We start from the raw sequence: 27964 nt of genomic DNA on the forward strand, positions 1-27964 counted from the left end.
CACAATACGTAAATTCTAGAATACCCGATGCGTAGAATCGGGCCACCTTCTAGTATAATATATAATAGTGTTGAGGAGAACTTGTCATGTCAGTTTTTGAACAGCAAAAAAAACCCAGAAAATATTTTTTTTTTACCTAAAACGATGTGTGTATGTGTATATATGAAATAGGTGTTTGTGTATGTGTATATATATATATATATATAATGTGTGTGTTTGTGTGTGTGTGTTTGTGTGTGTGTGTATATGTGACATATATATATAATATATTACACTAGAAGGTGGCCCAATTCTAACGCATCGGGTATTCTAGAACTTATTGTATAGTTAATGTAGGATTTTTATTTTTATATATATATATATATATATATATATATATATATATATATATATATATATATATATATATATAGATGTTGTGTGTAGTTTGGCAAGTGTTTGTGTGGGGGACTGTATATGTTCTGGATGTTGTCTGGGTTTGGGGGGGCCTGAGGGCGGTGTTGTTTGTGTGTTGCATTGTTTGTGTTGCGTTGTGGAGCGCTGTGTGTCTGCAGCGTTGTGTGTGTGTGTTGCATTGTGTGTGTTGCGCGTTGTGTGTGTGTTGCATTGTGTGTGTTGCGCGTTGTGTGTGTGTGTGTGTGTGTGTGTGTGTGTTTTTTGGGGCGGTATGTTTTGTGCAGTGTGTGTCTTCGAGAAGTAGTCCTGGGGAGAGAGGAGTATAATAGGAGGAGTAGTCCTGGGGAGAGAGGAGTATAATAGGAGGAGTAGTCCTGGGGAGAGAGGAGGATAATAGGAGGAGTAGTCCTGGGGAGAGAGGAGTATAATAGGAGGAGTAGTCCTGGGGAGAGAGGAGTATAATAGGAGGAGTAGTCCTGGGGAGAGAGGAGTATAATAGGAGGAGTAGTCCTGGGGAGAGAGGAGTATAATAGGAGGAGTAGTCCTGGGGGGAGAGGAGTATAATAGGAGGAGTAGTCCTGGGGAGAGAGGAGTATAATAGGAGGAGTAGTCCTGGGGAGAGAGGAGTATAATAGGAGGAGTAGTCCTGGGGGGAGAGGAGTATAATAGGAGGAGTAGTCCTGGGGGGAGAGGAGTATAATAGGAGGAGTAGTCCTGGGGGGAGAGGAGTATAATAGGAGGAGTAGTCCTAGGGAGAGAGGAGTATAATAGGAGGAGTAGTCCTGGGGAGAGAGGAGTATAATAGGAGGAGTAGTCCTGGGGAGAGAGGAGTATAAAAGGAGGAGTAGTCCTGATGAGAGAAGGGTATAATAGGAGGAGTAGTCCTGGGGAGAGAGGAGTATAATAGGAGGAGTAGTCCTGGAGGTGAGGAGGATAATAGGAGTAGTCCTAGGGAGAGAGGAGTATAATAGGAGGAGTAGTCCTGGAGGTGAGGAGGATAATAGGAGGAGTAGTCCTGGGGAGAGAAGTATAATAGGAGGAGTAGTTCTGGGGGGAGAGGAGTATAATAGGAGGAGTAGTCCTGGGGGGAGAGGAGTATAATAGGAGGAGTAGTCCTAGGGAGAGAGGAGTATAATAGGAGGAGTAGTTCTGGGGAGAGAGGAGTATAATAGGAGGAGTAGTTCTGGGGAGAGAGGAGTATAATAGGAGGAGTAGTCCGGGGGGGAGGAGGATAATAGGAGGAGTAGTCCTGTGGATAGGAGTATAATAGGAGGAGTAGTCCTGGAGGTGAGGAGTATAATAGGTGGAGTAGTCCTGGGGGGAGAGGAGTATAATAGGAGTAGTAGTCCTGGGGAGAGAGGATTATAATAGGAGGAGTAGTCCTGGGGGGAGAGGAGTATAATAGGAGGAGTAGTCCTGGGGGGAGAGGAGTATAAAAGGAGGAGTAGTCCTGGGGAGCGAGGAGTATAATAGGAGGAGTAGTCCTGGGGGGAGAGGAGTATAATAGGAGGAGTAGTCCTGGGGAGAGAGGAGTATAATAGGAGGAGTAGTCCTGGGGAGAGAGAAGTATAATAGGAGGAGTAGTCCTGAGGAGAGAGGAGTATAATAGGAGGAGTAGTCCTGGGGAGAGGAGGATAATAGGAGGAGTAGTCCTGGGGAGAGAGGAGTATAATAGGAGGCGTAGTCCTGGGGAGAGAGGAGTATAATAGGAGGAGTAGTCCTGGGGAGAGAGGAGGATAATAGGAGGAGTAGTCCTGGGGAGAGAGGAGTATAATAGGAGGAGTAGTCCTGGGGAGAGAGAAGTATAATAGGAGGAGTAGTCCTGAGGAGAGAGGAGTATAATAGGAGGAGTAGTCCTGGGGAGAGGAGGATAATAGGAGGAGTAGTCCTGGGGAGAGGAGGATAATAGGAGGAGTAGTCCTGGGGAGAGAGGAGTATAATAGGAGGAGTAGTCCTGGGGAGAGAGGAGTATAATAGGAGGAGTAGTCCTGGGGAGAGAGGAGTATAATAGGAGGAGTAGTCCTGGGGAGAGAGAAGTATAATAGGAGGAGTAGTCCTGAGGAGAGAGGAGTATAATAGGAGGAGTAGTCCTGGGGAGAGGAGGATAATAGGAGGAGTAGTCCTGGGGAGAGAGGAGTATAATAGGAGGAGTAGTCCTGGGGAGAGAGGAGGATAATAGAAGGAGGAGTCCTGGGGGGAGAGGAGTATAATAGGAGGAGTAGTCCTGAGGAGAGAGGAGTATAATAGGAGGAGTAGTCCTGGGGAGATGAGTATAATAGGAGGAGTAGTCCTGGGGAGAGAGGCGTATAATAGGAGGAGTAGTCCTGGGGAGAGAGGAGTATAATAGGAGGAGTAGTCCTGAGGAGAGAGGCGTATAATAGGAGGAGTAGTCCTGGGGAGAGAGGAGTATAATAGGAGGAGTAGTCCTGGGGAGAGAGGAGTATAATAGGAGGAGTAGTCCTGGGGGGAGAGGAGTATAATAGGAGGAGTAGTCCTGGGGGGAGAGGAGTATAATAGGAGTAGTAGTCCTGGGGGGAGAGGAGTATAATAGGAGGAGTAGTTCTGGGGAGAGAGGAGGATAATAGGAGGAGTTGTCCTGGGGAGAAAGGAGGATAATAGGAGTAGTAGTCCTGGGGAGAGAGGAGGATAATAGGGGGAGTAGTCCTGTGGAGAGAGAAGGATAATAGGGGGAGTAGTCCTGTGGAGAGAGAAGGATAATAGGGGGAGTAGTCCTGGGGAGAAAGGAGGATAATAGGAGGAGTAGTCCTGGGGAGAGAGGAGGATAACAGGAGTAGTAGTCCTGGGGGGTAGGAGTCTAATAGGAGGAGTATAATAGGAGGAGTAGTCCTGGGGAGAGAGGAGGATAATAGGGGGAGTAGTCCTGGGGGGAGAGGAGGATAATAGGGGGAGTAGTCCTGGGGAGAGAGGAGGATAATAGGAGTAGTAGTCCTGGGGAGAGGAGTCTAATAGGTGGAGTAGTCTTGGGAGGTGTCTAATAGGTGGAGTAGTCCTAGGGGGTAGAAGGTAGATGTATAGGTACCCAATGTGTCCGGGGGTCGTGGCCGAGCGGGCACAGTGTGCGGTGGGGGGGGCGTGGCCGAGCGGGCACAGTTTGTGGGGGCATGGCTGAGTGGGCACAGTGTGCGGGGGGCGTGGCTAAGTGGGCACAGTGTACGGGGCGTGGCCGAGCGGGCACAGTGTGCGACGGTTGTGGCCGAGCGGAGCGGCCAATGCGTGCGGGGGGCAGGGCTGGGCCGAGCTAAGCGGCCAATGCAACGGTTGTCACTGTAATGACGTAATTTTGGAGCAAGACAGACAGACAGAATAAGGCAATTTTATATATATATATATATATATATATATATATATATATATATATGATATATCATATTTTGTGTGTGTATATAATATATTTATTATAAGTAATATGAAATTGAAAACTTGTGACATTCCTCTGTATTCAGTCCCCCTGAGTCAATACTTTTGAAGGACCACCTATGTATGGTGGAAAACTAACAGTGCGCATCACCCTGAAAACACCTTCCCCACAGTCATACATGGTGGTGGCAGCATCATGCCAGTGAGAGGCTTTTCTTCAGCAGGGGCAGGGAAGCTGGTCAGAGCTGATGACAAGATGTATGGAGTTAAAACAGGAGAATCCTGGAGGATAACCTGTTAGAGGCTGAAAAAGACTTGAGACTGGGGCATAGGTTCACCTTCCAGCAGGACAGTGACCCTAAGCATCCTGCCAGAGCTACAATACAGGGCTCAGATCATAGCATATTCCTATGAATGAACGGCCCAAAGTCCAGACTGAAATCCCATTGAGAATCTGACAAGACGTGAAAATTGCTGATCACAGACGTCTCCATCCAGTCTCACAGAGCGAGTGTGCAAAGGAGGAGGGGCAAAAATGTCACTTCTAGATCAGTGTTTCCCAAACTACAGTCCTCCCGGACCCCAACAAGTCATGTTTTCAGGATTTCCTTAGCTTTGAACAGGTGATGGCATCATTATCGAGGCATCACCTGTGCTATAAGGACAACATGACCTGTTGGGGGCCGTGAGGACTGTGGTTTGGGAAATACTTCTCTAGATGTACTAAGCTGGTAGAGACATCCCTCAAAAGACTGGCAGCTGTAAAGTATTGCCTCGGGGCTGAATACAAATACACATCACAATATTCAGATTTATATTTTTAAATATTTAGAAAACTATGTATCATCTTGTTTACACTTAACAGATATTTCCAACTTTGCTTTATCACATACAATGGCAATTTTTAAAAAAATGTGGAAAAGTTAACGGGATATGCATACTTCAAGGAAATGTATGTCTACCTTTTGGACATCATACTTATATATGTAAAATTAATGTTCATATGTTTTCTCACTGTACATACATTGCATTACTTATCCTGTACTGATCCTGAGTTACATCCTGTATTATACTCCAGAGCTGCACTCACTATTCTGCTGATGCAGTCACTGTGTACATATATTACTTATCCTGTACTGATCCTGAGTTACATCCTGTTTTATACTCCAGAGCTGCACTCACTATTTTGCTGATGCAGTCACTGTGTACATATATTACTTATCCTGTACTGATCCTGAGTTACATCCTGTATTATACTCCAGAGCTGCACTCACTATTCTGCTGGTGCAGTCACTGTGTACATATATTACTTATCCTGTACTGATCCTGAGTTGCATCCTGTATTATACTTCAGAGCTGCACTCACTATACTGCTGGAGGAGTCACTGTGTACATATATTACATTACTTATCCTGTACTTATCCTGAGTTGCATCCTGTATTATACTTCAGAGCTGCACTCACTATACTGCTGGAGGAGTCACTGTGTACATACATTACATATCAGTACTGATCCTGGGTTACATCCTGTATTATACTCCAGAGCTGCACTCACTATTCTGCTGGTGCAGTCACTGTGTACATATATTACTTATCCTGTACTGATCCTGAGTTACCTCCTGTATTATACTCCAGAGCTGCACTCACTATTCTGCTGGTGCAGTCACTGTGTACATTACATTACATTACTTTTCTTCGGCGCTCCATTGGGAGACCCAGACGATTGGGGTGTATAGTACTGCCTCCGGAGGCCACACAAAGCACTACACTAAAAAGTGTAAGGCTCCTCCCCTTCTGGCTATACACCCCCAGTGGGATCACTGGCTCACCAGTTTTCTGCTTTGTGCGAAGGAGGTCAGACATCCACGCATAGCTCCACTGTTTAGTCAGCAGCAGCTGCTGACTATGTCGGATGGAAGAAAAGAGGGCCCATACTAGGGCCCCCAGCATGCTCCCTTCTCACCCCACTTTATGTCGGCGGTGTTTGTTAAGGTTGAGGTACCCATTGTGGGTACGGAGGCTGGAGCCCACATGCTGTTTTCCTTCCCCATCCCCCTGAGGGGCTCTGAGGAAGTGGGATCTTACCGGCCCCCAAGCCCTGAGGCCGGGCTCCATCCACAGACCCATGGAACCTGCTGGATACGGAGCTGGGTACCGTTCAGGGACAAGGCCCTGCGACATTCAGGTACTCTGTGTCCCAAACAGGCCGCGCACATTCCAGACTTGCTGGGTGTGCTAGTGCGCCGGGGACAGTAGCGCTGCGCGCTGGGGTTACAGTCACTACAGTTTGTCTGAGTGACGTTATGTGTTGGGGACTGCCGCGCCGGCCGCCCCTGGAGCGGCGGCGCGGCTGCGACTTGTAGTGCGCCGGGGACTTAGCGCCGACCGTGCTTTTACGACGGCGTCGCTTATAAATTTAGTCCCCGGCTTCTGCGGCCTAGCTCCGCTTCGTTCCCGCCCCCACCCTGTCAATCAGGGCAAGGGAGAGACGCTGTACGATTAATCAGCGCCGAGGGCTGGAGTCTTATTTACATGCTCCAGCCCTCTCACTGAGCACAGGGGGACGCAGGTTTCCCGCTCTTTGTCTGCACACGCCCAGGGCCCGCCCCTCTCCATAGGACGCCGGCAGCCATTCCTACATGCAGTCTGGCTGGAGAACGGACACAGGCTCTGGGAGACCCAGACAAGGGATTTCTGGCGACCACACACCCGCGTTAAGCGGGCGGTAAGCAGCACTTTAGTGCTGGCCCCACTAGTGCCACAGTGTTATTTTGGTGTACCTTTTTTCTCTATACCATATATATATGTATATATATATTGCACTGTAAGGTCGCTTCTTGGCTGTATACCCTATCTTGCTCTGAGGAGACGACAACATGTCATCCGCAAAACGCAAGGGTGCCAAGACACGGGCTGTAAGCGCTGCTTGTGCCGCTTGTGGGGCTGATCTACCGGCAGGTTACAATGACCCCCATTGTGTGCAATGTTCGGTCCCTGTGCCACTTCGTCAGCCGGAGTCTATGGTGGTAGTGGCCCAGGCAGAGTCGCCGGTGAACCCTGTCCCGGTGACGGGGACAGAGTTTGCAGTTTTTGCTGACAAGATGTCTGTCACTATGACAAAGATACTAGAGACCTTGCAGGCCAGGCCAGTTACTCAGACCATGGACACTGCTGCGGCAACGTTCCCCGGTCCCCCTCAGTTGGAGTTAATCCGTGATACAAGGGGGTCCCAGGCATCTCAGCCTGACGGCTCTGATTCAGATGACAGTCCCAGGCAGCCTAAGCGTGCTCGCTGGGAGAGACCCTCCACGTCATCACGCGGATCAGGGTCTCAGCGAGAAGAGTCTCTACATGATGAGACAGAGGAGGGTGATCAGGAGTCTAATCCTGAAACCGCTCTCAATCTGGATACTCCTGATGGTGACGCCGTGGTAAATGACCTTATAGCGGCCATCAATAGTCTATTGGAAATTTCTCCCCCTGCCCCTTCTGCAGAGGAGGCAGCTGCACAGCAGGAGAAGTTCCATTTCAGGTATCCCAAGCGTAAACTGAGTACTTTTCTGGACCACGCTGACTTCAGAGAATCAGTCCAGAAACACCATGCTTACCCAGACAAGCGTTTCTCCAAACGTCTTAAGGATACACGTTATCCCTTTCCCCCTGACGTGGTCAAACGCTGGACCCAGTGTCCAAAGGTGGACCCCCCAATCTCCAGGCTTGCGGCTAGATCCATAGTTGCAGTGGAGGATGGGGCTTCACTTAAAGATGCCAATGACAGACAGATGGACCTTTGGTTAAAGTCTGTCTATGAAGCTATCGGCGCGTCGTTTGCTCCAGCATTCGCGGCCGTGTGGGCACTCCAAGCTATTTCAGCTGGTCTGGCACAGGTGGACTCTATCATACGTCCAGCAGTGCCGCGAGTAGCGTCCCTAACCTCGCAAATGTCTGCGTTTGCGACTTACGCTATCAACGCTGTCCTGGACTCTACAAGCCGTACCTCAATGGCGTCTGCCAACTCTGTGGTTTTGCGCAGAGCCTTGTGGTTAAAGGAATGGAAAGCGGATTCTGCTTCCAAAAAATGTTTAACCAGCTTGCCACTATCTGTAGATAGACTGTTTGGTGAACAATTGGCTGAAATCATTAAACAATCCAAGGGTAAAGACTCCTCCTTACCCCAGCCCAGATCAAGCAAACCTCAACAGAGGAAGTGGCAGTCGAGGTTTCGGTCCTTTCGAGGCTCCGGCAAGACCCAATTCTCCTCGTCCAAAGGGACTCAGAAGGAGCAAAGGAGCTCAGATTCCTGGCGGGCTCACTCACGCCCCAAGAAAGCAACCGGAGGAACCGCTTCCAAGGCGGCTGCCTCATGACTTTCGGCCTCATCCCTCCGCATCCTCGGTCGGTGGCAGGCTCTCCCGCTTTTGCGACATTTGGCTGCCACAGGTCAAAGACCGGTGGGTAACAGACATTTTGTCTCACGGGTACAGGATAGAGTTCAGTTCTCGTCCTCCGCCTCGGTTCTTCAGAACCTCCCCACATCCCGACCGAGCAGATGCCCTTCTGCAGGCGGTGTGCTCACTAAAAGCAGAAGGAGTGGTGATCCCTGTTCCTCAGCAGGAACAAGGGCAAGGTTTTTACTCCAATCTCTTTGTGGTTCCAAAAAAGGACGGCTCGTTTCGTCCTGTTCTGGACCTAAAGCTGCTCAACAAGTATGTGAACGCCAGGCGGTTCCGGATGGAATCCCTCCGCTCCGTCATTGCTTCAATGTCTCAAGGAGATTTCCTTGCATCAATAGACATCAAAGATGCTTATCTCCACGTGCCGATTGCTACAGAGCACCAACGTTTTCTACGTTTCGTGATAGGAGACGACCATCTCCAGTTCGTAGCTCTGCCATTTGGTCTGGCGACAGCCCCACGGGTTTTCACCAAGGTCATGGCGGCAGTGGTAGCAGTCTTGCATTCTCAGGGACATTCGGTGATCCCTTACTTAGACGATCTACTTGTCAAAGCACCCTCTCAAGAGGCATGCCAACACAGCCTGAATGTTGCGCTGGAGACTCTCCAGACTTTCGGGTGGATCATCAACTTTTCAAAGTCAAACCTGGCACCGACTCAATCACTAACGTATCTTGGCATGGAGTTTCATACTCTTCAGCGATAGTGAAGCTTCCGCTGAACAAGCAGCGGTCACTACAGACAGGGGTGCAGTCTCTCCTTCAGGGTCAGTCGCACCCCTTAAGGCGCCTCATGCACTTCCTAGGGAAGATGGTGGCAGCAATGGAGGCAGTCCCGTTCGCGCAGTTTCATCTGCGCCCACTTCAATGGGACATTCTCCGCCAATGGGACGGGAAGACAACTTCCCTAGACAGGAAAGTCTCCCTTTCTCAGACGGCCAAGGACTCTCTGCAATGGTGGCTTCTTCCCACCTCATTATCACAGGGAAGATCATTCATGCCCCCATCCTGGGCAGTGGTCACGACAGACGCGAGTCTGTCAGGGTGGGGAGCAGTTTTTCTCCACCACAGGGCTCAAGGGACGTGGACTCAGCAGGAGTCCACCCTTCAGATCAATGTTCTGGAAATCAGGGCAGTGTATCTTGCCCTATTAGACTTCCAGCAGTGGCTGGAAGGAAAGCAGATCCAAATTCAGTCGGACAACTCCACAGCGGTGGCATACATCAACCACCAAGGAGGGACACGCAGTCGGCAAGCCTTCCAGGAAGTCAGGCGGATTCTGATGTGGGTGGAGGAAAGAGCATCCACCATATCAGCAGTTCACATCCCGGGCGTAGAAAACTGGGAAGCAGACTTCCTCAGTCGCCAGGGCATGGACGCAGGGGAATGGTCCCTTCACCCGGACGTGTTTCAGGAAATCTGCCGCCGCTGGGGGGTGCCGGACGTCGACCTAATGGCGTCTCGACACAACAACAAGGTCCCGACCTTCATAGCGCGGTCTCGCGATCAAAGAGCTCTGGCGGCAGACGCCTTAGTGCAAGATTGGTCGCAGTTCCGGCTCCCTTATGTGTTTCCACCTCTGGCACTCTTGCCCAGAGTGTTACGCAAGATCAGATCCGATTGCGGCCGCGTCATACTCGTCGCCCCAGACTGGCCGAGGAGGTCGTGGTACCCGGATCTGTGGCATCTCACGGTCGGCCAACCGTGGGCACTACCAGACCGTCCAGACTTACTGTCCTAAGGGCCGTTTTTCCATCGGAATTCTGCGGCCCTGAACCTGACTGTGTGGCCATTGAGTCCTGGATCCTAGCGTCTTCAGGATTACCCCAAGGGGTCGTGGCCACCATGAGACAGGCTAGGAAGTCCACTTCTGCTAAGATCTACCACAGAACGTGGAAGATTTTCTTATCCTGGTGCTCTGCACAAGGAGTATCCCCCTGGCCATTCGCGTTACCTGTCGTTCTTTCCTTCCTGCAATCTGGGTTGGAAAAGGGCTTGTCGCTCGGCTCCCTTAAAGGGCAAGTCTCGGCACTATCCGTGTTTTTTCAGAAGCGTCTAGCACGACTTTCTCAGGTGCGCACGTTCCTGCAGGGGGTTTGTCATATCGTACCTCCGTACAGGCGGCCGTTAGATCCGTGGGATCTAAACAAGGTCCTTGTTGCTCTCCAGAAGCCGCCCTTCGAGCCTCTGAGGGATGTGTCACTTTCTCGACTCTCACAGAAAGTGGCCTTTCTGGTAGCGGTCACGTCTCTTCGGAGAGTGTCTGAACTAGCAGCGCTGTCATCCAAAGCTCCTTTCCTGGTGTTCCACCAGGACAAGGTAGTGCTGCGCCCCATTCAGGAGTTTCTCCCTAAGGTGGTATCTTCTTTTCATCTTAATCAGGATATCTCCTTGCCTTCCTTTTATCCGCATGCAGTTCATCGGTATGAAAAGGATTTACATTTGTTGGATCTGGTGAGAGCACTCAGAATCTACATTTCCCGCACGGCGCCCCTGCGCCGCTCGGATGCACTCTTTGTCCTTGTTGCTGGTAAGCGCAAAGGGTCGCAGGCTTCCAAAGCCACCCTGGCTCGATGGATCAAAGAACCAATTCTTGAAGCCTACCGTTCTGCTGGGCTTCCGGTTCCATCAGGGCTGAAGGCCCATTCTACCAGAGCCGTGGGTGCGTCCTGGGCATTACGACACCAGGCTACGGCTCAACAGGTGTGCCAGGCAGCTACCTGGTCGAGTCTGCACACTTTCACCAAACATTATCAGGTGCATACCTATGCTTCGGCGGACGCCAGCCTAGGTAGAAGAGTCCTGCAGGCGGCAGTTGCCTCCCCGTAGGGGAGGGCTGTCTTTGCAGCTCTAACATGAGGTATTTCTTTACCCACCCAGGGACAGCTTTTGGACGTCCCAATCGTCTGGGTCTCCCAATGGAGCGCCGAAGAAGAAGGGAATTTTGTTACTTACCGTAAATTCCTTTTCTTCTAGCTCCTATTGGGAGACCCAGCACCCGCCCTGTTGTCCTTCGGGATTTTTGGTTGTTTTTCGGGTACACATGTTGTTCATGTTGAATGGTTTTCAGTTCTCCGATGTTACTTCGGAGTGAATTTGTTTAAACCAGTTATTGGCTTTCCTCCTTCTTGCTTTTGCACTAAAACTGGTGAGCCAGTGATCCCACTGGGGGTGTATAGCCAGAAGGGGAGGGGCCTTACACTTTTTAGTGTAGTGCTTTGTGTGGCCTCCGGAGGCAGTACTATACACCCCAATCGTCTGGGTCTCCCAATAGGAGCTAGAAGAAAAGGAATTTACGGTAAGTAACAAAATTCCCTTCATCCTGTACTGATCCTGAGTTACATCCTGTATTATACTCCAGAGTTGCACTCACTATTCTGCTGGTGCAGTCACTGTGTACATACATTACATTACTTATCCTGTACTGATCCTGAGTTACCTCCTGTATTATACTCCAGAGCTGCACTCACTATTCTGCTGGTGCAGTCACTGTGTACATACATTACATTACTTATCCTGTACTGATCCTGAGTTACATCCTGTATTATACTCCAGAGCTGCACTCACTATTCTGCTGGTGCAGTCACTGTGTACATACATTACATTACTTATCCTGTACTGATCCTGAGTTACATCCTGTATTATACTCCAGAGCTGCACTCACTATTCTGCTGATAGTGTCACTGTATACACAGATTACATTATTTATCCTGCACTGATCCTGAGTTACCTCCTGTATTATACTCCAGAGCTGCACTCACTATTCTGCTGGTGCAGTCACTGTGTACATACATTACATTACTTATCCTGTTCTGATCCAGTATTTATATTCTGTATTATACTCCAGAGCTGAATTCATATTTAGGCTCAAAATCTGTCAGTTGAATGCAGCTCTGGAGAATAATATACTTCTTAGCTGGGAAATCCTCATCAATAAAACCTAATCATTGGCAGTCACTAATTTTGTCGTTCATTTTTTTATTTCGTCATGTTCCTTAGGAGGAGAAACATCAACAAATCACTCTGAAAGTGCAGGATGTCCGAGGAAGGAAGCAAATGAAGAAGAACGAGCTGAACGCCATAGACCAGAAGTGTGATCTGGGGGTTGTGGAGATCAGACAGCTCCAGCAGCAGCTGCAGGTAGCCGATTACAGCTCCGCGGACGGATTTCCATGTTGCAGGGAGTTGTGGCCATTCCCGGGTTGCTCAGCTCCCATCATTCACTTCTTTGTTAGGTGTCTCTATTTTTGCATGACGCCTTTAAAGCCAGGACTAGGTGGAGAATTTGATCTTGCAACATCAAGTCACATACAAGTCGCACAAACATTTTAGTTTGATTTCAGTATAAGATACGAAAACAAAAAATGCTTTCATATTACAGGCACAAGCGATGTACATTACATTCTGTACTGGGGACATCACAGATTCAGTCTATCAAATATACTGCGAGCTTGGATTTTTGGTGAAGGTCGTGTTGTGATAACTTTATTGCAGAACCCTTTTTAAGGCCTACTGCAGCTGAGCTGTGTAGTGGGCTTCTGCAGCATCTGAGGTGTGTAGTATGGGGTTCTGCAGCAGCTGAGCTATGCACTATTTGGTTCTGCAGCATCTATGGTATGTAGTATGAGCTTCTGCAGCATTTGAGATGTTTAGTATATAGTTCTGCAGCATCTGAGTTGTGTAGTATGAGGTTCTGCAGCATCTGAGGTGTGTAGTATGAGCTTTTGCAGCATCTAAGGTGTGTAGTATTTGGTTCTGCAGCATTTGAGATGTTTAGTATGAGGTTCTGAAGCATCTGAGGTGTGTAGTATGAGCTGCTGCAGCATCTGAGGTGTGTAGTATGAGGTTCTGCAGCATCTGAGGTGTGTAGTATGAGGTTCTGCAGCATCTGAGGTGTGTAGTATGAGGTTCTGCAGCATCTGAGGTGTGTAGTATGAGGTTCTGCAGCATCTGAGGTGTGTAGTATTTGGTTCTGCAGCATCTGAGGTGTGTAGTATGAGGTTCTGCAGCATCTGAGGTGTGTAGTATGAGCTTCTGCAGCATTTGAGATGTGTAGTATGGGGTTCCGCAGCATCTGAGATGTGTAGTATTTGGTGCTGCAGCATCTGAGGTTGTGTAGTATGAGCTTCTGCAGCATCTGAGGTGTGTAGTATGAGGTTCTGCAGCATCTGAGGTGTGTAGTATGAGCTTCTGCAGCATTTGAGGTGTGTAGTATGAGGTTCTGCAGCATCTGAGGTGTGTAGTATGAAGTTCTGCAGCATCTGAGGTGTGTAGTATGAGGTTCAGCATCTGAGGTGTGTAGTATGAGGTTCTGCAGCATCTGAGGTGTGTAGTATGAGGTTCTGCAGCATCTGAGATGTGTAGTATGAGGTTTTGCAGCATCTGAGGTGTGTAGTATGAGGTTCTGCAGCATCTGAGGTGTGTAGTATGAGCTTCTGCAGTATCTGAGATGTGTAGTATGAGGTTCTGCAGCATCTGAGATGTGTAGTATGAGGTTCTGCAGCATCTGAGATGTGTAGTATTAGGTTTTGCAGCATCTGAGGTGTGTAGTATGAGGTTCTGCAGCATCTGAGGTGTGTAGTATGGGGTTCCGCAGCATCTGAGATGTGTAGTATTTGGTGCTGCAGCATCTGAGGTGTGTAGTATGAGCTTCTGCAGCATTTGAGGTGTGTAGTATGAGGTTCTGCAGCATCTGAGGTGTGTAGTATGAGGTTCTGCAGCATCTGAGGTGTGTAGTATGAGGTTCAGCATCTGAGGTGTGTAGTATGAGGTTCTGCAGCATCTGAGGTGTGTAGTATGAGCTTCTGCAGTATCTGAGATGTGTAGTATGAGGTTCTGCAGCATCTGAGATGTGTAGTATGAGGTTCTGCAGCATCTGAGATGTGTAGTATGAGGTTTTGCAGCATCTGAGATGTGTAGTATGAGGTTCTGCAGCATCTGAGATGTGTAGTATGAGCTTCTGCAGCATCTGAGGTGTGTAGTATGAGCTTCTGCAGCATCTGAGATGTGTAGTATGGGGTTCCGCAGCATCTGAGATGTGTAGTATGAGGTTCTGCAGCATCTGAGATGTGTAGTATTTGGTTCTGCAGCATCTGAGGTGTGTAGTATGAGCTTCTGCAGCATCTTAGGTGTGTAGTATGAGGTTCTGCAGCATCTGAGGTGTGTAGTATGAGGTTCTGCAGCATCTGAGGTGTGTAGTATGAGGTTCTGCAGCATCTGAGGTGTGTAGTATGAGCTTCTGCAGCATCTGAGATGTGTAGTATGGGGTTCCGCAGCATCTGAGGTGTGTAGTATGAGGTTCTGCAGCATCTGAGGTGTGTAGTATGAGGTTCTGCAGCATCTGAGGTGTGTAGTATGAGGTTCTGCAGCATCTGAGGTGTGTAGTATGAGCTTCTGCAGCATCTGAGGTGTGTAGTATGAGGTTCTGCAGCATCTGAGGTGTGTAGTATGAGCTTCTGCAGCATTTGAGATGTGTAGTATGAGGTTCTGCAGCATCTGAGGTGTGTAGTATGAGGTTCAGCAGCATCTGAGGTGTGTAGTATGAGCTTCTGCAGCATCTGAGGTGTGTAGTATGAGGTTCTGCAGCATCTGAGGTGTGTAGTATGAGGTTCTGCAGCATCTGAGGTGTGTAGTATGGGGTTCCGCAGCATCTGAGGTGTGTAGTATGAGGTTCTGCAGCATCTGAGGTGTGTAGTATGAGGTTCTGCAGCATCTGAGGTGTGTAGTATGAGCTTCTGCAGCATTTGAGATGTGTAGTATGGGGTTCCGCAGCATCTGAGATGTGTAGTATTTGGTGCTGCAGCATCTAAGATATGTAGTATGAGGTTCTGAAACATGTTAGGTGTGTAGTATGAGATACAATATTCCCATGGACACATTTCCTATAAATATTATGTCTAACCCTCTCCCAATAAATTAAAAAAAAAAACACATTCCCATTCACCTCAATGGAGCCGGGCTGCAGTGGATGGTCAGTGACTGCAGATTGCAGCTGTGTTTTTCTGACGCAAGCTATAAGGTCAAATCCTCATATTAGATGCAGATTTTGCTATTGTTTCACTCTGTGTAACTTGTCTGTTAGGAATATCAGAATAAGCTGAGCGGTCTGCTCCCTGAGAAACAAGCCTTGAACGAGCAGATGAAGCAGATTCAGTTGGGAAAATCATCGGGTGAGTTTTATATTCTGCCCGTTATTTTCTGCCCTTTTTTCCCTAATACGGTCAGTGTGTGGACGTCTCATGTAATATCCCATTATCTTCTTTCACAGATGACTCCAACTCCAGTTTCCTTGGCATTCATAAGAAAAATGTTGAGAAGGATGGGTTGTGCCAGAGGCTTCGGGAGCAGATGGACGCCTTGGAGAAAGAAACGTCTGCAAAATTATCAGAGATGGACACTTTCAACAACCAGCTCAAGGTGCGAAAGACCACCATCCATAATAAAAGATACACTGCCCTCAGTTTACTCGCCCGCTGATCCTTAGCCGACTCGGCCGACTTGCTGGCACTTAGCTGATTTGCCCGAATGGCCCTTGGCCGAGGCGGCCGACCCACTCGCTGGCCCTCATACAGCCGAGGTGCCCGCTGGACATTGTCCGGCCCCGCTAATTGGCATGCTCTCTTAAGTGCCACAGCAAACTTACAGGCCCAGGCAGACGGACACGTGAGCCCACAACTAGTATGCACTGAACTTAAAATACTTTCCCCTAGATTTTTCCAGCAGTGGTTAATGCTTGGGCCTAGAGCGCTAATCATGCTAAAAAGCATTGAAGCAGTAAAGCACACCAATCACCAGGATTTTGCTATATAACCTAAAGCCAGTGCTATACTGGCACTATCAGGCTGATTCTATGCATACCTTTAGGTGTCAGTTAGGATGTGTAGGTTTTGAAAAACACGCAAGTAAAGTTTGTAAAATCAGCAGCTTTTTAAATGACAGCAGCAGCCGATCAGCTGATAGCTGGGGTGGGTATTCATAGTTATTCACACCCCCTGCCTGTTCCTCCCTGTTATTTATGCTAATTCTTTTATAGAATCATTTTACTTACTGACTAGAAGGACCTGTGCTGATGTTATCACCATGTGACCAGAAGGGGCAGGGCCTCAGCCAACAGAAAAATAATGTTGCTTCCTGGTATCAGCTATGTTGGCTGAGGCCCCACCCTTTCTAGTCACATGGGTATGACATCAGCACAGGTCCTTCTAGTCAGTAAAATTATTTTATAATAGGATTAGCATAAATAACGGGGAGGACGGACAGGCAGGGGGGATGGGAATCGCTAAGAATACCCACCCCAGCTATCAGCTGATTGGCAGCTGCTGTCACTCAAAAAGGCTGCTCGTTTTACAAACTTTACTTGCTTTTGTTTCAAAACCTTAACATCCTAGCTGCCAACTAAAGGTATGTATAGAATCAGCATGATAGCGCCAGTATAGCACTGGCTTTACGTTATATAGGAAAATCCTGGTGATTGGTGCACTTTAAGCATTGCACTCCAATTCGCCGGTGTTTCCCCCGCTGCCCCTGAGCGGGGTTCCCAGTACTTACTTTGCCTTCTCTGCCTTATTTTACAGTGTGAGAATATGGATGACTCTGTTCTGCAGTGCCTTCTGTCTCTCCTCAGCTGTCTCAGCAATCTCTTCCTCTTGCTTAAGGTTATTTCAATTTCAATGTCTCCTTTCCCTCTCGCTCTCTTATTCTTTCCTTGTTTTTCAATTTCTCGCTTTCCATTTCTGGTATGAATGTGCTCATTTTTTTTGGATGGGGATTTTCAGGTGAGTGGAAGAGGGGGAGGTCTGGGAGACTCGTCGCTCCTTCAGACCCTTCTTCAGTCTTTCATTACGTCACATTGTGAAGACATCCATTCTGTAAAATAGGTAAAATGTGCTTATAATGGTGGAATCACAGCCATATAACGGTCGCGGCACATCTTTACGTAGTTGGAGCAGTATTTACGTTTTCCCCTTCACCCATGACATCACCACAGGATTATATGGGTGCTGTCATGGGTTCTGCAAAAACCGGCTACCGGTAAGTAACCTTGGTGTTTTCCCCTTCACCCATAACAGCACCCATATAATCACGAGGTGCTGTCATGGGTGAAAGGGAAAACTGGCTACCGGTAAGTAACCTTGTTGTTTTCCCCTTCACACATGACAGCACCCATATAATCACCTGGTGCTGTCATGGGTGAAGGGGAAAACCGGCTACCGGTAAGTAACCTTGGTGTTTTCCCCTTCACCCATGACAGCACCCATATAATCACCTGGTGCTGTCATGGGTGAAGGGGAAAACCGGCTACCGGTAAGTAACCTTGGTGTTTTCCCCTTCACCCATGACAGCACCCATATAATCACGTGGTGCTGTCATGGGTCAAGGGGAAAACCGGCTACCGGTAAGTAACCTTGGTGTTTTCCCCTTCACCCATGACAGCACCCATATAATCACGTGGTGCTGTCATGGGTGAAGGAGAAAACCGGCTACCGATAAGTAACCTTGGTGTTTTTGTCTACTTTGGACAATCCCTTGGTGTCTGGTGGCTTCTTAGACAAGGTTTTGATTGCAGGATACTGTATTGCGGAGGAAGATGATATCCTGATGATTATTTCAATCAGTGAAGTGCACAAATGTGCCGGACCTAAGAGGAAAGGATCTAGGACTCCATGACCTTTTTCTAAAACATGGATGCCTTTGGCAACTGGAGGGAAGTAAAAGAGAAAAGGACACAATACAAGCAAACACTGCTCTTCTTTTGCTTAGTCAACCGGGCGCCTAGTTGCATGTGTGTTACGTTGCAAGTGCGTTACGTTGCATGTGCGTTACGTTGCAACGAGGACATTACACCAATCCGGCTAATGAAGAGAAGAGCCACAGATGCTACTAGGTAGGAATCGGTTCTTTGGGCTCCTGTCCAGTATGTACAGATTACTGATGTGACCAATGGACTGGATTCTGTTAATGGATTTCACACCAGCGCTAATTGTAATCTGTCACTTGATGAGTATATAGGGTTCCTTTTCTGTTTGTGTAGAGCACCACCTGGCGTCTATTCTGGGGGTAAAAGGGTATGCGAATTAGCTCTTCTCCAAATGAAAGAACACTGTAGTGCGACCTACGAGAGGCTGCTATCCAATCTGTCATAATTTGGCTCCAAGAAATGATGATGACCATCAGCAGATGTTCCAGGGTTCTCGCCCCTCATCAGTGCTGAGCTTTCTTTTTTTTTTTTCTTTCTTTTTTTTTTTTTTTGGGGATACCTAAGTTGCACACACTTTTTTTCTTTGTCGCTCTATTGGGAGACCCAGACAATTGGGTGTATAGGCTATGCCTCCGGAGGCCGCACAAAGTATTACACTCAAAAGTGTTAAGCTCCTCCCCTTCAGCCTATACACCCCCGTGCTCCCACGGGCTCCTCAGTTTTTTGCTTTGTGCGAAGGAGGTCAGACACGCACGCACAGCTCCACAGATTGGTCAGCAGCAGCTGCTGACCATGTCGGATGGAAGAAAAGTGGGCCCATATAGGGCCCCCAGCATGCTCCCTTCTCACCCCACTCTTGTCGGCGGTGTTGTTAAGGTTGAGGTATCCATTGCGGGTACGGAGGCTGGAGCCCACATGCTGTTTTCCTTCCCCATCCCCCTCAGGGTTCTGGTGGAAGTGGGATCCTATCGGTCTTCAGGCACTGAGACCGTGCTTCATCCACAACTCCTGTGGAGCCTGCTGGATAGGAGCCGGGTATCGTTCAGGGACATGGCCCTGCTACTTGGAGGTACTCTGTGTCCCCGTGGGGACCGCGCACAGCAACACTCCAGCTTTGCTGGGTGTGCTAGTGCACCGGGGACCGCGGAGCTGACCGGGTTAATATGTGCCATTACACACTCAGCGTTGCTGAGTGTGTTTATGTATAGGGACTGCCGCATTGACCGCCGCTGCCTTGGAAATACTGCGGCGCGGCTGGGACTTGTAGTGCGCCGGGGACTTCCACGCCGGCCGCGCTTTTACGGCGGCCGCGTTTATTACTAGAGTCCCCGGCTTTTTGCGGCCTAGTTTCCTTTCCTCCCGCCCATAGCCCTGACAGGCAGGGGAAGGGCGGGACGCTGCATAGAACGAGCAGCACTGAGGGCTGGAGCATGCTTTGCATACTCCACTCCCCTCACTGTGCACAGTGCAGGCACCAGTTCCCGCTCTTTCTGGGTCACGCCCACGGCTCCCTCCTCTCCTCAGGACGCATTCCTGTCAGCTCCTCGGACGCTGCAGAGGGGGACAAAATCTGGGAGACCCAGGCAGGGACTCTGGTGGCCTCACAACCGCTTTAAGCGGGTGGTAAGCAGCACCTGTGGTGCTAGCCCCATTGTGCAGTAGTGTAACATTATATGTTTATTTTACACTGTATAGTGCACAGTTGATTTCTGGCTATATACCCTATTGTGTTGCTCAGGGAAGATAATAGCATGGCGCCCACGAAAGGCAGGGGTGCCAAAACACAGGCTTATTATGTTGCCTGCGCCGCATGTACGACCCCGCTACCGGCAGGTTCCACTGACCCTCATTGTCTGCACTGTTCGGCCCCTGTGGCACTTGCTCAGCCAGAGCCTCTGCTAGGGGGGGCCCAGGGGGAGCCACCTGCTAACACTGTTCAGGTGACAGGGACGGAGTTTGCAAAACTCTCTGAGACTATGGCTAAGATACTAGAAGCCTTGCAGTCCAGGCCGGTATCTCAGCACAGGGACTCTGTTGATTCTTTGTTCCCGGGCCCACCTCAGCTGGACCAACAATGTCCTCCCGGGGTATCTCATGGATCCCAAGCTGAGGGTTCTGACACAGACCCCAGCCCCAGACCGACTAAGCGAGCTCGCTTAGATTTTCCCTCGACATCATCATATTGTTCAGGGTCTCAGCGAGGGGAATCGCTGGTCGATGACGCGGAAGTAGCTGATCGGGATTCTGATCCTGAGGCCGCTCTCAATCTTGATACTCCGGACGGGGACGCCATAGTGAACGACCTTATTGCGTCCATCAATCGTATGTTGGATATTTCTCCCTCAGCTCCTCCGGCGGAGGAATCGGCTTCCCTGCAGGAGAAATTCCGTTTCAGGTTTCCCAAGCGTACACCGAGTATGTTTCTGGACCACTCTGATTTCAGAGAGGCAGTCCAGAATCACCATGCTTGTCCAGATAAGCGTTTTTCTAAGCGCCTTAAGGATACACGTTACCCTTTCCCCCCTGACGTGGTCAAGGGCTGGACTCAGTGTCCCAAGGTGGATCCTCCAATCTCCAGACTGGCAGCTAGATCCATACTTGCAGTGGAAGATGGGGCTTCACTCAAAGATGCCACTGACAGGCAGATGGAGCTCTGGTTGAAATCCATCTATGAAGCTATCGGCGCTTCTTTTGCCCCAGCATTCGCAGCCGTATGGGCGCTACAAGCTATCTCAGCAGGTCAAGCGCAAATTGACGCAGCCACACGCACGTCCGCGCCACAGGTGGCGTCCATAACCACTCAGACGTCGGCATTTGCGTCTTACGCTATTAATGCTATCCTGGACTCTGCGAGCCGTACGGCGGTTGCAGCCGCCAATTCGGTGGTACTCCGCAGGGCCTTGTGGCTACGGGAATGGAAGGCAGATTCTGTTTCCAAAAAGCGCTTAACCAGTTTGCCAATTTCGGGCGAACGATTGTTTGGCGAGCGTTTAGATGAAATCATCAAACAATCCAAGGGAAAGGATACATCCTTACCCCAGCCCAATCCGAACATACCCCAACAGAGGAAGGGGCAGTCGAGGTTTCGGTCCTTTCGGGGCGCGGGCAGGTCCCAATTCTCCTCGTCCAAAAGGCCTCAGAAAGATCAAAGGAACTCTGATGCATGGCGGTCTAAGTCACGTCCTAAACAGACCACCGGAGGTGCCGCTACCAAAGCGGCTTCCTCATGACTTTCGGCATCCTCACTCCGCATCCTCGGTCGGTGGCAGGCTCTCCCGCTTTTGCGACACCTGGCTGCCACGGGTAAAAGACCGTTGGGTGAGAGACATTCTGTCTCACGGTTACAAGATAGAGTTCACCTCTCGTCCCCCGACTCGATTCTTCAGGGCATCCCCGCCTCCCGAGCGAGCCGAGGCTCTTCTGCAGGCGCTGGGCATTCTGAAGGCAGAAGGAGTGGTGGTCCCTGTTCCTCTTCAGCAACAGGGCCACGGTTTTTACTCCAACTTGTTTGTGGTCCCAAAGAAGGACGGGTCTTTTCGACCTGTCCTGGACCTGAAACTTCTCAACAAACACGTAAAGACCAGGCGGTTCCGGATGGAATCCCTCCGCTCCGTCATCGCCTCAATGTCCCAGGGAGATTTCCTTGCATCGATCGATATCAAGGATGCTTATCTCCACGTACCGATTGCTCCAGAGCACCAGCGCTTCTTGCCGTTTGCCATAGGGAACGAACACCTGCAGTTCGTGGCACTGCCGTTCGGCCTGGCAACAGCCCCACGGGTTTTCACCAAGGTTATGGCTACTGTAGTAGCGGTCCTCCACTCTCAGGGTCACTCGGTGATCCCGTACTTGGACGATCTGTTGATCAAGGCACCCTCTCTAGAGGCATGCCAACACAGCCTCGACGCTACCCTGGAGACTCTCCAGAGTTTTGGGTGGATCATCAATTTTCCAAAGTCAAATCTGACACCGGCCCAATCGCTGACATACCTTGGCATGGAGTTTCATACCCTCTCAGCGATAGTGAAGCTTCCGCTGATCAAGCAGCGGTCACTACAGACAGGGGTACAATCTCTCCTTCAAGGTCGGTCACACACCTTGAGACGCCTCATGCACTTCCTGGGGAAGATGGTGGCAGCAATGGAGGCAGTTCCTTTCGCGCAGTTTCACCTGCGTCCTCTTCAATGGGACATCCTTCGCAAATGGGACAGGAAGCCGACGTCCCTCGACAGGAACGTCTCCCTCTCGCAGGCGACCAAAGCTTCCCTTCGGTGGTGGCTTCTTCCCACTTCATTATCGAAAGGGAAATCCTTCCTACCCCCATCCTGGGAGGTGGTCACGACGGACGCGAGTCTGTCAGGGTGGGGAGCGGTTTTTCTCCACCACAGGGCTCAGGGTACGTGGACCCAGCAAGAGTCCTCGCTTCAGATCAATGTTCTGGAAATACGGGCAGTGTATCTTGCCCTGAAAGCGTTCCAGCAGTGGCTGGAAGGCAAGCAGATCAGAATTCAGTCAGACAATTCCACAGCGGTGGCATACATCAACCACCAAGGCGGCACACGCAGTCGGCAAGCCTTCCAGGAAGTCCGGCGGATTCTACTGTGGGTGGAAGCCACGGCCTCCACCATCTCCGCAGTTCACATTCCAGGCGTGGAAAACTGGGAAGCAGATTATCTCAGTCGCCAGGGCATGGACGCAGGGGAATGGTCCCTTCACCCGGACGTGTTTCAGGAGATCTGTTGCCGCTGGGGGGTGCCGGACGTCGATCTCATGGCGTCCCGGCACAACAACAAGGTACCAGCGTTCATGGCCCGGTCTCAAGATCCCAGAGCTCTGGCGGCAGACGCCTTAGTTCAGGATTGGTCGCAGTTTCAGCTCCCTTATGTGTTTCCTCCGCTGGCACTGTTGCCCAGAGTGTTACGCAAGATCAGGGCCGACTGCCGCCGCGTCATCCTCGTCGCTCCAGACTGGCCGAGGAGGTCGTGGTACCCGGATCTGTGGCATCTCACGGTCGGCCAACCGTGGGCACTACCAGACCGACCAGACTTGCTATCTCAAGGGCCGTTTTTCCATCTGAATTCTGCGGCCCTCAACCTGACTGTGTGGCCATTGAGTCCTGGATCCTAGCGTCTTCAGGGTTATCTCAAGACGTCATTGCCACTATGAGACAAGCTAGGAAACCAACGTCCGCCAAGATCTACCACAGGACGTGGAAAATTTTCCTGTCGTGGTGCTCTGCTCAGGGTATTTCTCCCTGGCCTTTTGCTTTGCCCACTTTTCTGTCCTTCCTTCAATCTGGACTGGAAAAGGGTTTGTCGCTCAGCTCCCTTAAGGGACAAGTCTCGGCGCTCTCTGTGTTTTTCCAGAAGCGCCTAGCCAGACTTCCACAGGTACGCACGTTCCTGCAGGGGGTTTGTCACATCGTCCCTCCTTACAAGCGGCCGTTAGAACCCTGGGATCTGAACAGGGTGCTGACGGTTCTTCAGAAACCACCATTCGAGACAATGAGAGATATTTCTCTCTCACGCCTTTCGCAGAAAGTGGTTTTTCTAGTAGCAGTCACTTCACTTCGGAGAGTGTCTAAGCTAGCAGCGCTGTCATGCAAAGCCCCTTTCCTGGTGTTTCACCAGGACAAGGTGGTTCTGCGTCCGGTTCCGGAATTTCTCCCTAAGGTGGTATCCCCCTTTCATCTCAATCAGGATATCTCCTTACCTTCTTTTTGTCCTCATCCAGTTCACCAATGTAAAAAGGATTTGCACTTGTTAGATCTGGTGAGAGCACTCAGAATCTACATTTCTCGTACGGCGCCCCTGCGCCGCTCCGATGCACTCTTTGTCCTTGTCGCTGGCCAGCGTAAAGGATCACAGGCTTCCAAATCAACCCTGGCTCGGTGGATCAAGGAGCCAATTATCGAAGCTTACCGTTCGGCTGGGCTTCCGGTTCCCTCAGGGCTGAAGGCCCATTCTACCAGAGCCGTGGGCGCGTCCTGGGCTTTGAGGCACCAGGCTACGGCTCAGCAGGTGTGTCAGGCGGCTACCTGGTCGAGCCTGCACACTTTCACGAAGCACTATCAGGTGCATACCTATGCTTCGGCGGATGCCAGCCTAGGTAGACGAGTCCTTCAGGCGGCGGTTGCCCACCTGTAGGAAGAGGCCGTTTTACGGCTCTTTTACGAGGTATTATTTTACCCACCCAGGGACTGCTTTTGGACGTCCCAATTGCCTGGGTCTCCCAATAGAGCGACAAAGAAGAAGGGAATTTTGTTTACTTACCGTAAATTCCTTTTCTTCTAGCTCTAATTGGGAGACCCAGCACCCGCCCCTGTTTTTTTGTGTACACATGTTGTTCATGTTGAATGGTTTCAGTTCTCCGATATTCCTTCGGATTGAAGTTACTTTAAACCAGTTTATAATTCTTTTTCCTCCTTCTTGCTTTTGCACCAAAACTGAGGAGCCCGTGGGAGCACGGGGGTGTATAGGCAGAAGGGGAGGGGCCTAACACTTTTGAGTGTAATACTTTGTGCGGCCTCCGGAGGCATAGCCTATACACCCAATTGTCTGGGTCTCCCAATTAGAGCTAGAAGAAAAGGAATTTACGGTAAGTAAACAAAATTCCCTTCTTTTTTTTTTTTTCTTTTTTCTAGTGAACATCACTGCATCAGGAGGTTAAACGGAGCACCCCGCTATTACTGATTTGCAGGGGCACATGATAATCATGGCACATATATGCCTCAGTGTACTTTCTTTGTCAGTAGCCTGTTCCATGATTATCATGTGCCCCTGCAAATCAGTAATAGCGGGGTGCTCCATTTAACCTCCTGATGTGTCTCACTAACATGTGAGACGAAACGCGATGAAGTGGAGCAGATAAGAATAGAGCTCTCCAAGCCATAACCGTAGTGCTTAATATTTGAGTACATTGCAGGAAAACATGGCATAGCATTATAAAGCTGCCCTGCTAACTATGTATCTATATGAATAGTCTCCTATGCGATGATAGAATCCATGTCCCTAATGGAAAAGCCCCATTATGTTCACAGATATTAGTACTAGGCACAAGTCACTTTAAAGGGAACCTGTCACCAGTTTTTTGCCCTATAAGCTGTGACCACAACCAGTGGGCTCTTATACACAGCATTCTATCTTGCTGTATATAAGAGCCCAGGCCACTGTGTAGAATATAAAAAACACTTTATAATACTCACCTAAACTGGTCGCTTCGGTGGATGTGGCTCAAATGAGCGTCTTGTTCTCCGGTGCCGGCGCCTCCTCTTTCGGCCATCTTTGTCCTCCTTCTGAAGCCTGTGTGCATGACGCGTCCTACGTCATACATACTCGCCGGTCCCGCGCATGCGCACTAGAATATTTTGATCTGCCCTGCTCAGGACCTGAATGCCGGCGAGTGTGTATGACGTAGGACACATCATGCACCGCGGCTTCAAAAGGAGGAAGAGCAGAAAGAGGAGGCGCCGGCACCGGAGGACGAAGACGCCCATTTGACCCACATCCACAGCAGCAACCGGTTTAGGTGAGTATTATAAAGTGTTTTGTATGCTCTACACAGCGGTCTCGGCTCTTATATACAGCATGTTAGAATTCTGTATATAAGAGCCCACTGGTGGTGGCCGCAGCTTATAGGCCATAAAACTGGTGACAGGTTCCCTTTAAATATAAGGTTCTGGTACATTAGCTGTGAGTAAATGTGGGATATAGATTGCTGTTACATACAGTACCATGCTAAAATAGAGAAACAAAATAAAAAAGGGGCACTGGATACTTTAATGATGGGTGCATGATATATAATAGGGCATTAGATCTTTATCTGTCTTATTATAGGGGATTAATGTGAATAGTATTGTAATAACAGATGCAAGGAGGCATGGTAGCCCTTTATAAGCTCCTATTGTTTTAGATATTAGGCACAAGTCACTTTACAATTAGTGGACTGCTACCATAAAATTATGGAGTGTGAGGGATAGGTGACATTTAATATATAGTGCCAGGGCTAAGTCCAATAGAGGCACTAAATATTGGCACTAGGCACTTTAATATAGGTGGTGGATATCATACTATTGAATTAAATTTGCAGTAGTATGAGAATAATACTTGCATATTGGTCAGTATAGCTGCAAAATAATTGTATCTGGTTGCTTTGCCATCATTAGACTCGGGCTTCAGAGAATGTTGTGAATTAGTTGAGCATATTTTAATGAGAATAATATAAGTTATATTTTAATTTTGTTCACGTAAGCCAGTGAATTAAAAAAATTAATGGACAAGAGAGTATAGGTCGTCACAGTGGAACAATGTGTTGCCCATGAATTCTTCTATGCCAAAGATGAATGGTGCCACCGAGACCCTTATCAAAGCTCTTTCATCCAAAAAAAAAAACCCAAAACCCCGTTCTACACTAATGAGGAGAAACAAATCCAAAACTGTTACTTTTTTGGTAGGAGACTTGCGTTTGGCTAACATTCTTAGTGATGGTGTGCAGTTTGATGAAGGGTCAGACATTGACTTATAGGGGGGCTTCCTCTAATGGATGACACTTTATTGGCCTAGACTTGTGTACATTGTCTACCTATGACCAGGACCCAGCTTTAGGGGTGCTTCACACACAGCGAGATCGCTGCTGAGATCGCTGCTGAGTCACGTTTTTTGTGACGCAGCAGTGACCTCCATTAGCGATCTCGCTGTGTGTGACACTGAGCAGCGATCTGGCCCCTGCTGTGAGATCGCTGCTCGTTACACACAGCCCTGGTTCGTTTTTTTTATTGTAGCTCTCCCGCTGATAAGCACACATCGCTGTGTGTGACAGCGAGAGCGCAACAATCCTGAATGTGAAGGGAGCAGGAGCCGGCGTCTGACAGCCTGCGGTAAGCTGTAACCAAGGTAAACATCGGGTAACCAAGGTGGTTACCCGATATTTACCTTCTTTACCAGCATCTGCAGCTCTCACGCTGCCAGTGCCGGCTCCCTGCTCCCTGCACACGAGCTGGCAGGACACATCGGGTAAATAAGCAAAGGTTTGCTTATTAACCCGATGTGTGCTGTGGCTACGAGTGCAGGGAGCCAGCGCTAAGCGGTGTGCACTGGTAACTAAGGTAAACATCGGGTAACCATACCCGATGTTTACCTTATTTACCAGTGTCCACAGCTTCCAGACGCCGGCTCCGTGCAAGCGCAGCGTCGCTTCCACATCGCTGCTGGCTGGGGGCTGGTCGCTGATGAGATCTGCCTGTTTGACAGCTCACCAGCGACCATGTAGCGATGCAGCAGCGATCCTGACCAGGTCAGATCGCTGGTGGGATCGCTGCTGCATCGCTAAAGTGTGACGGTACCCTTAGATTGCTAAAGCGGTTGTCCACTACCTTTACATTGCTGGCCTATCTTTGGATTGGTTATCAGTGTCTGATTGCCGGGTTCAGACATCCCGCACCACCACCATTCATCTGTTCTCGGTGCCGACAGCTCGGAAATGCTCAGTTCCAGAGCTGCCCTGTCTTCTGACGTCTTCCGCCTCCTATTGATCTGTATAGCAGGCAGATGTGCAGAAGATGGAGCAGCTCCGGAACTGAGCATTTCCTGCTGCTGCCGGCGGCACAGAGAGCAGCTGATTGGCAGGGGTGCGGGGCTTCAGACCCCAACCGATCTGACATTGATGACCTATTTTAAGGATAGGCCATCAGTGTAAAAGTGGGGGACAACCTCTTTAATGGCCATGTGATATTGAGCAGCCAGGGTTGGACTCACATTTAACTTCTGGGCTAGATTTTTTCTACTTTACTTAATTTATAATGGTGTCTACAGATTATCTAGGTCAGTGTTTCCCAAACTCCAGTCCTCATGGCCACCAAGTCATGTTTTCAGGATTTCCTTACTATTGAACAGGTGATGGAATCATTATCAAGGCATCACCTGTGCTATATTAAGGAAATCCTGAAAACATGACCTGTTGGAGGTCGTGAGGACTGGAGTTTGGGAACCATTGGTCTAGGCCATTGTCTCCAGTTTTCAGGTGTTTGTTTTGTGGTGTAACGAG

At 49.4% G+C, this 27964-nt stretch overlaps 1 protein-coding gene across 4 annotated transcripts in view; it reads left to right on the top strand.

Moving 5' to 3' along the window:
• Nucleotides 1-27964, top strand: part of ITSN2 (intersectin 2) — a 295187-nt gene that overhangs the window by 117462 nt on the left and 149761 nt on the right. For 3 of the 4 annotated variants that reach the window (XM_075341160.1, XM_075341157.1, XM_075341159.1), the window contains 4 exons: nt 12226-12366; nt 15308-15395; nt 15494-15642; nt 16800-16880. In XM_075341160.1, the coding sequence (XP_075197275.1) occupies nt 12226-12366; nt 15308-15395; nt 15494-15642; nt 16800-16880 (459 nt within the window). The remainder of the gene's footprint in view (nt 1-12225; nt 12367-15307; nt 15396-15493; nt 15643-16799; nt 16881-27964) is intronic. The other variant, XM_075341158.1, reaches the window with a different exon arrangement.

Source organism: Anomaloglossus baeobatrachus, chromosome 3 (genome assembly GCF_048569485.1).
Source record: "Anomaloglossus baeobatrachus isolate aAnoBae1 chromosome 3, aAnoBae1.hap1, whole genome shotgun sequence".
Classification (NCBI taxonomy): domain Eukaryota; kingdom Metazoa; phylum Chordata; class Amphibia; order Anura; family Aromobatidae; genus Anomaloglossus; species Anomaloglossus baeobatrachus.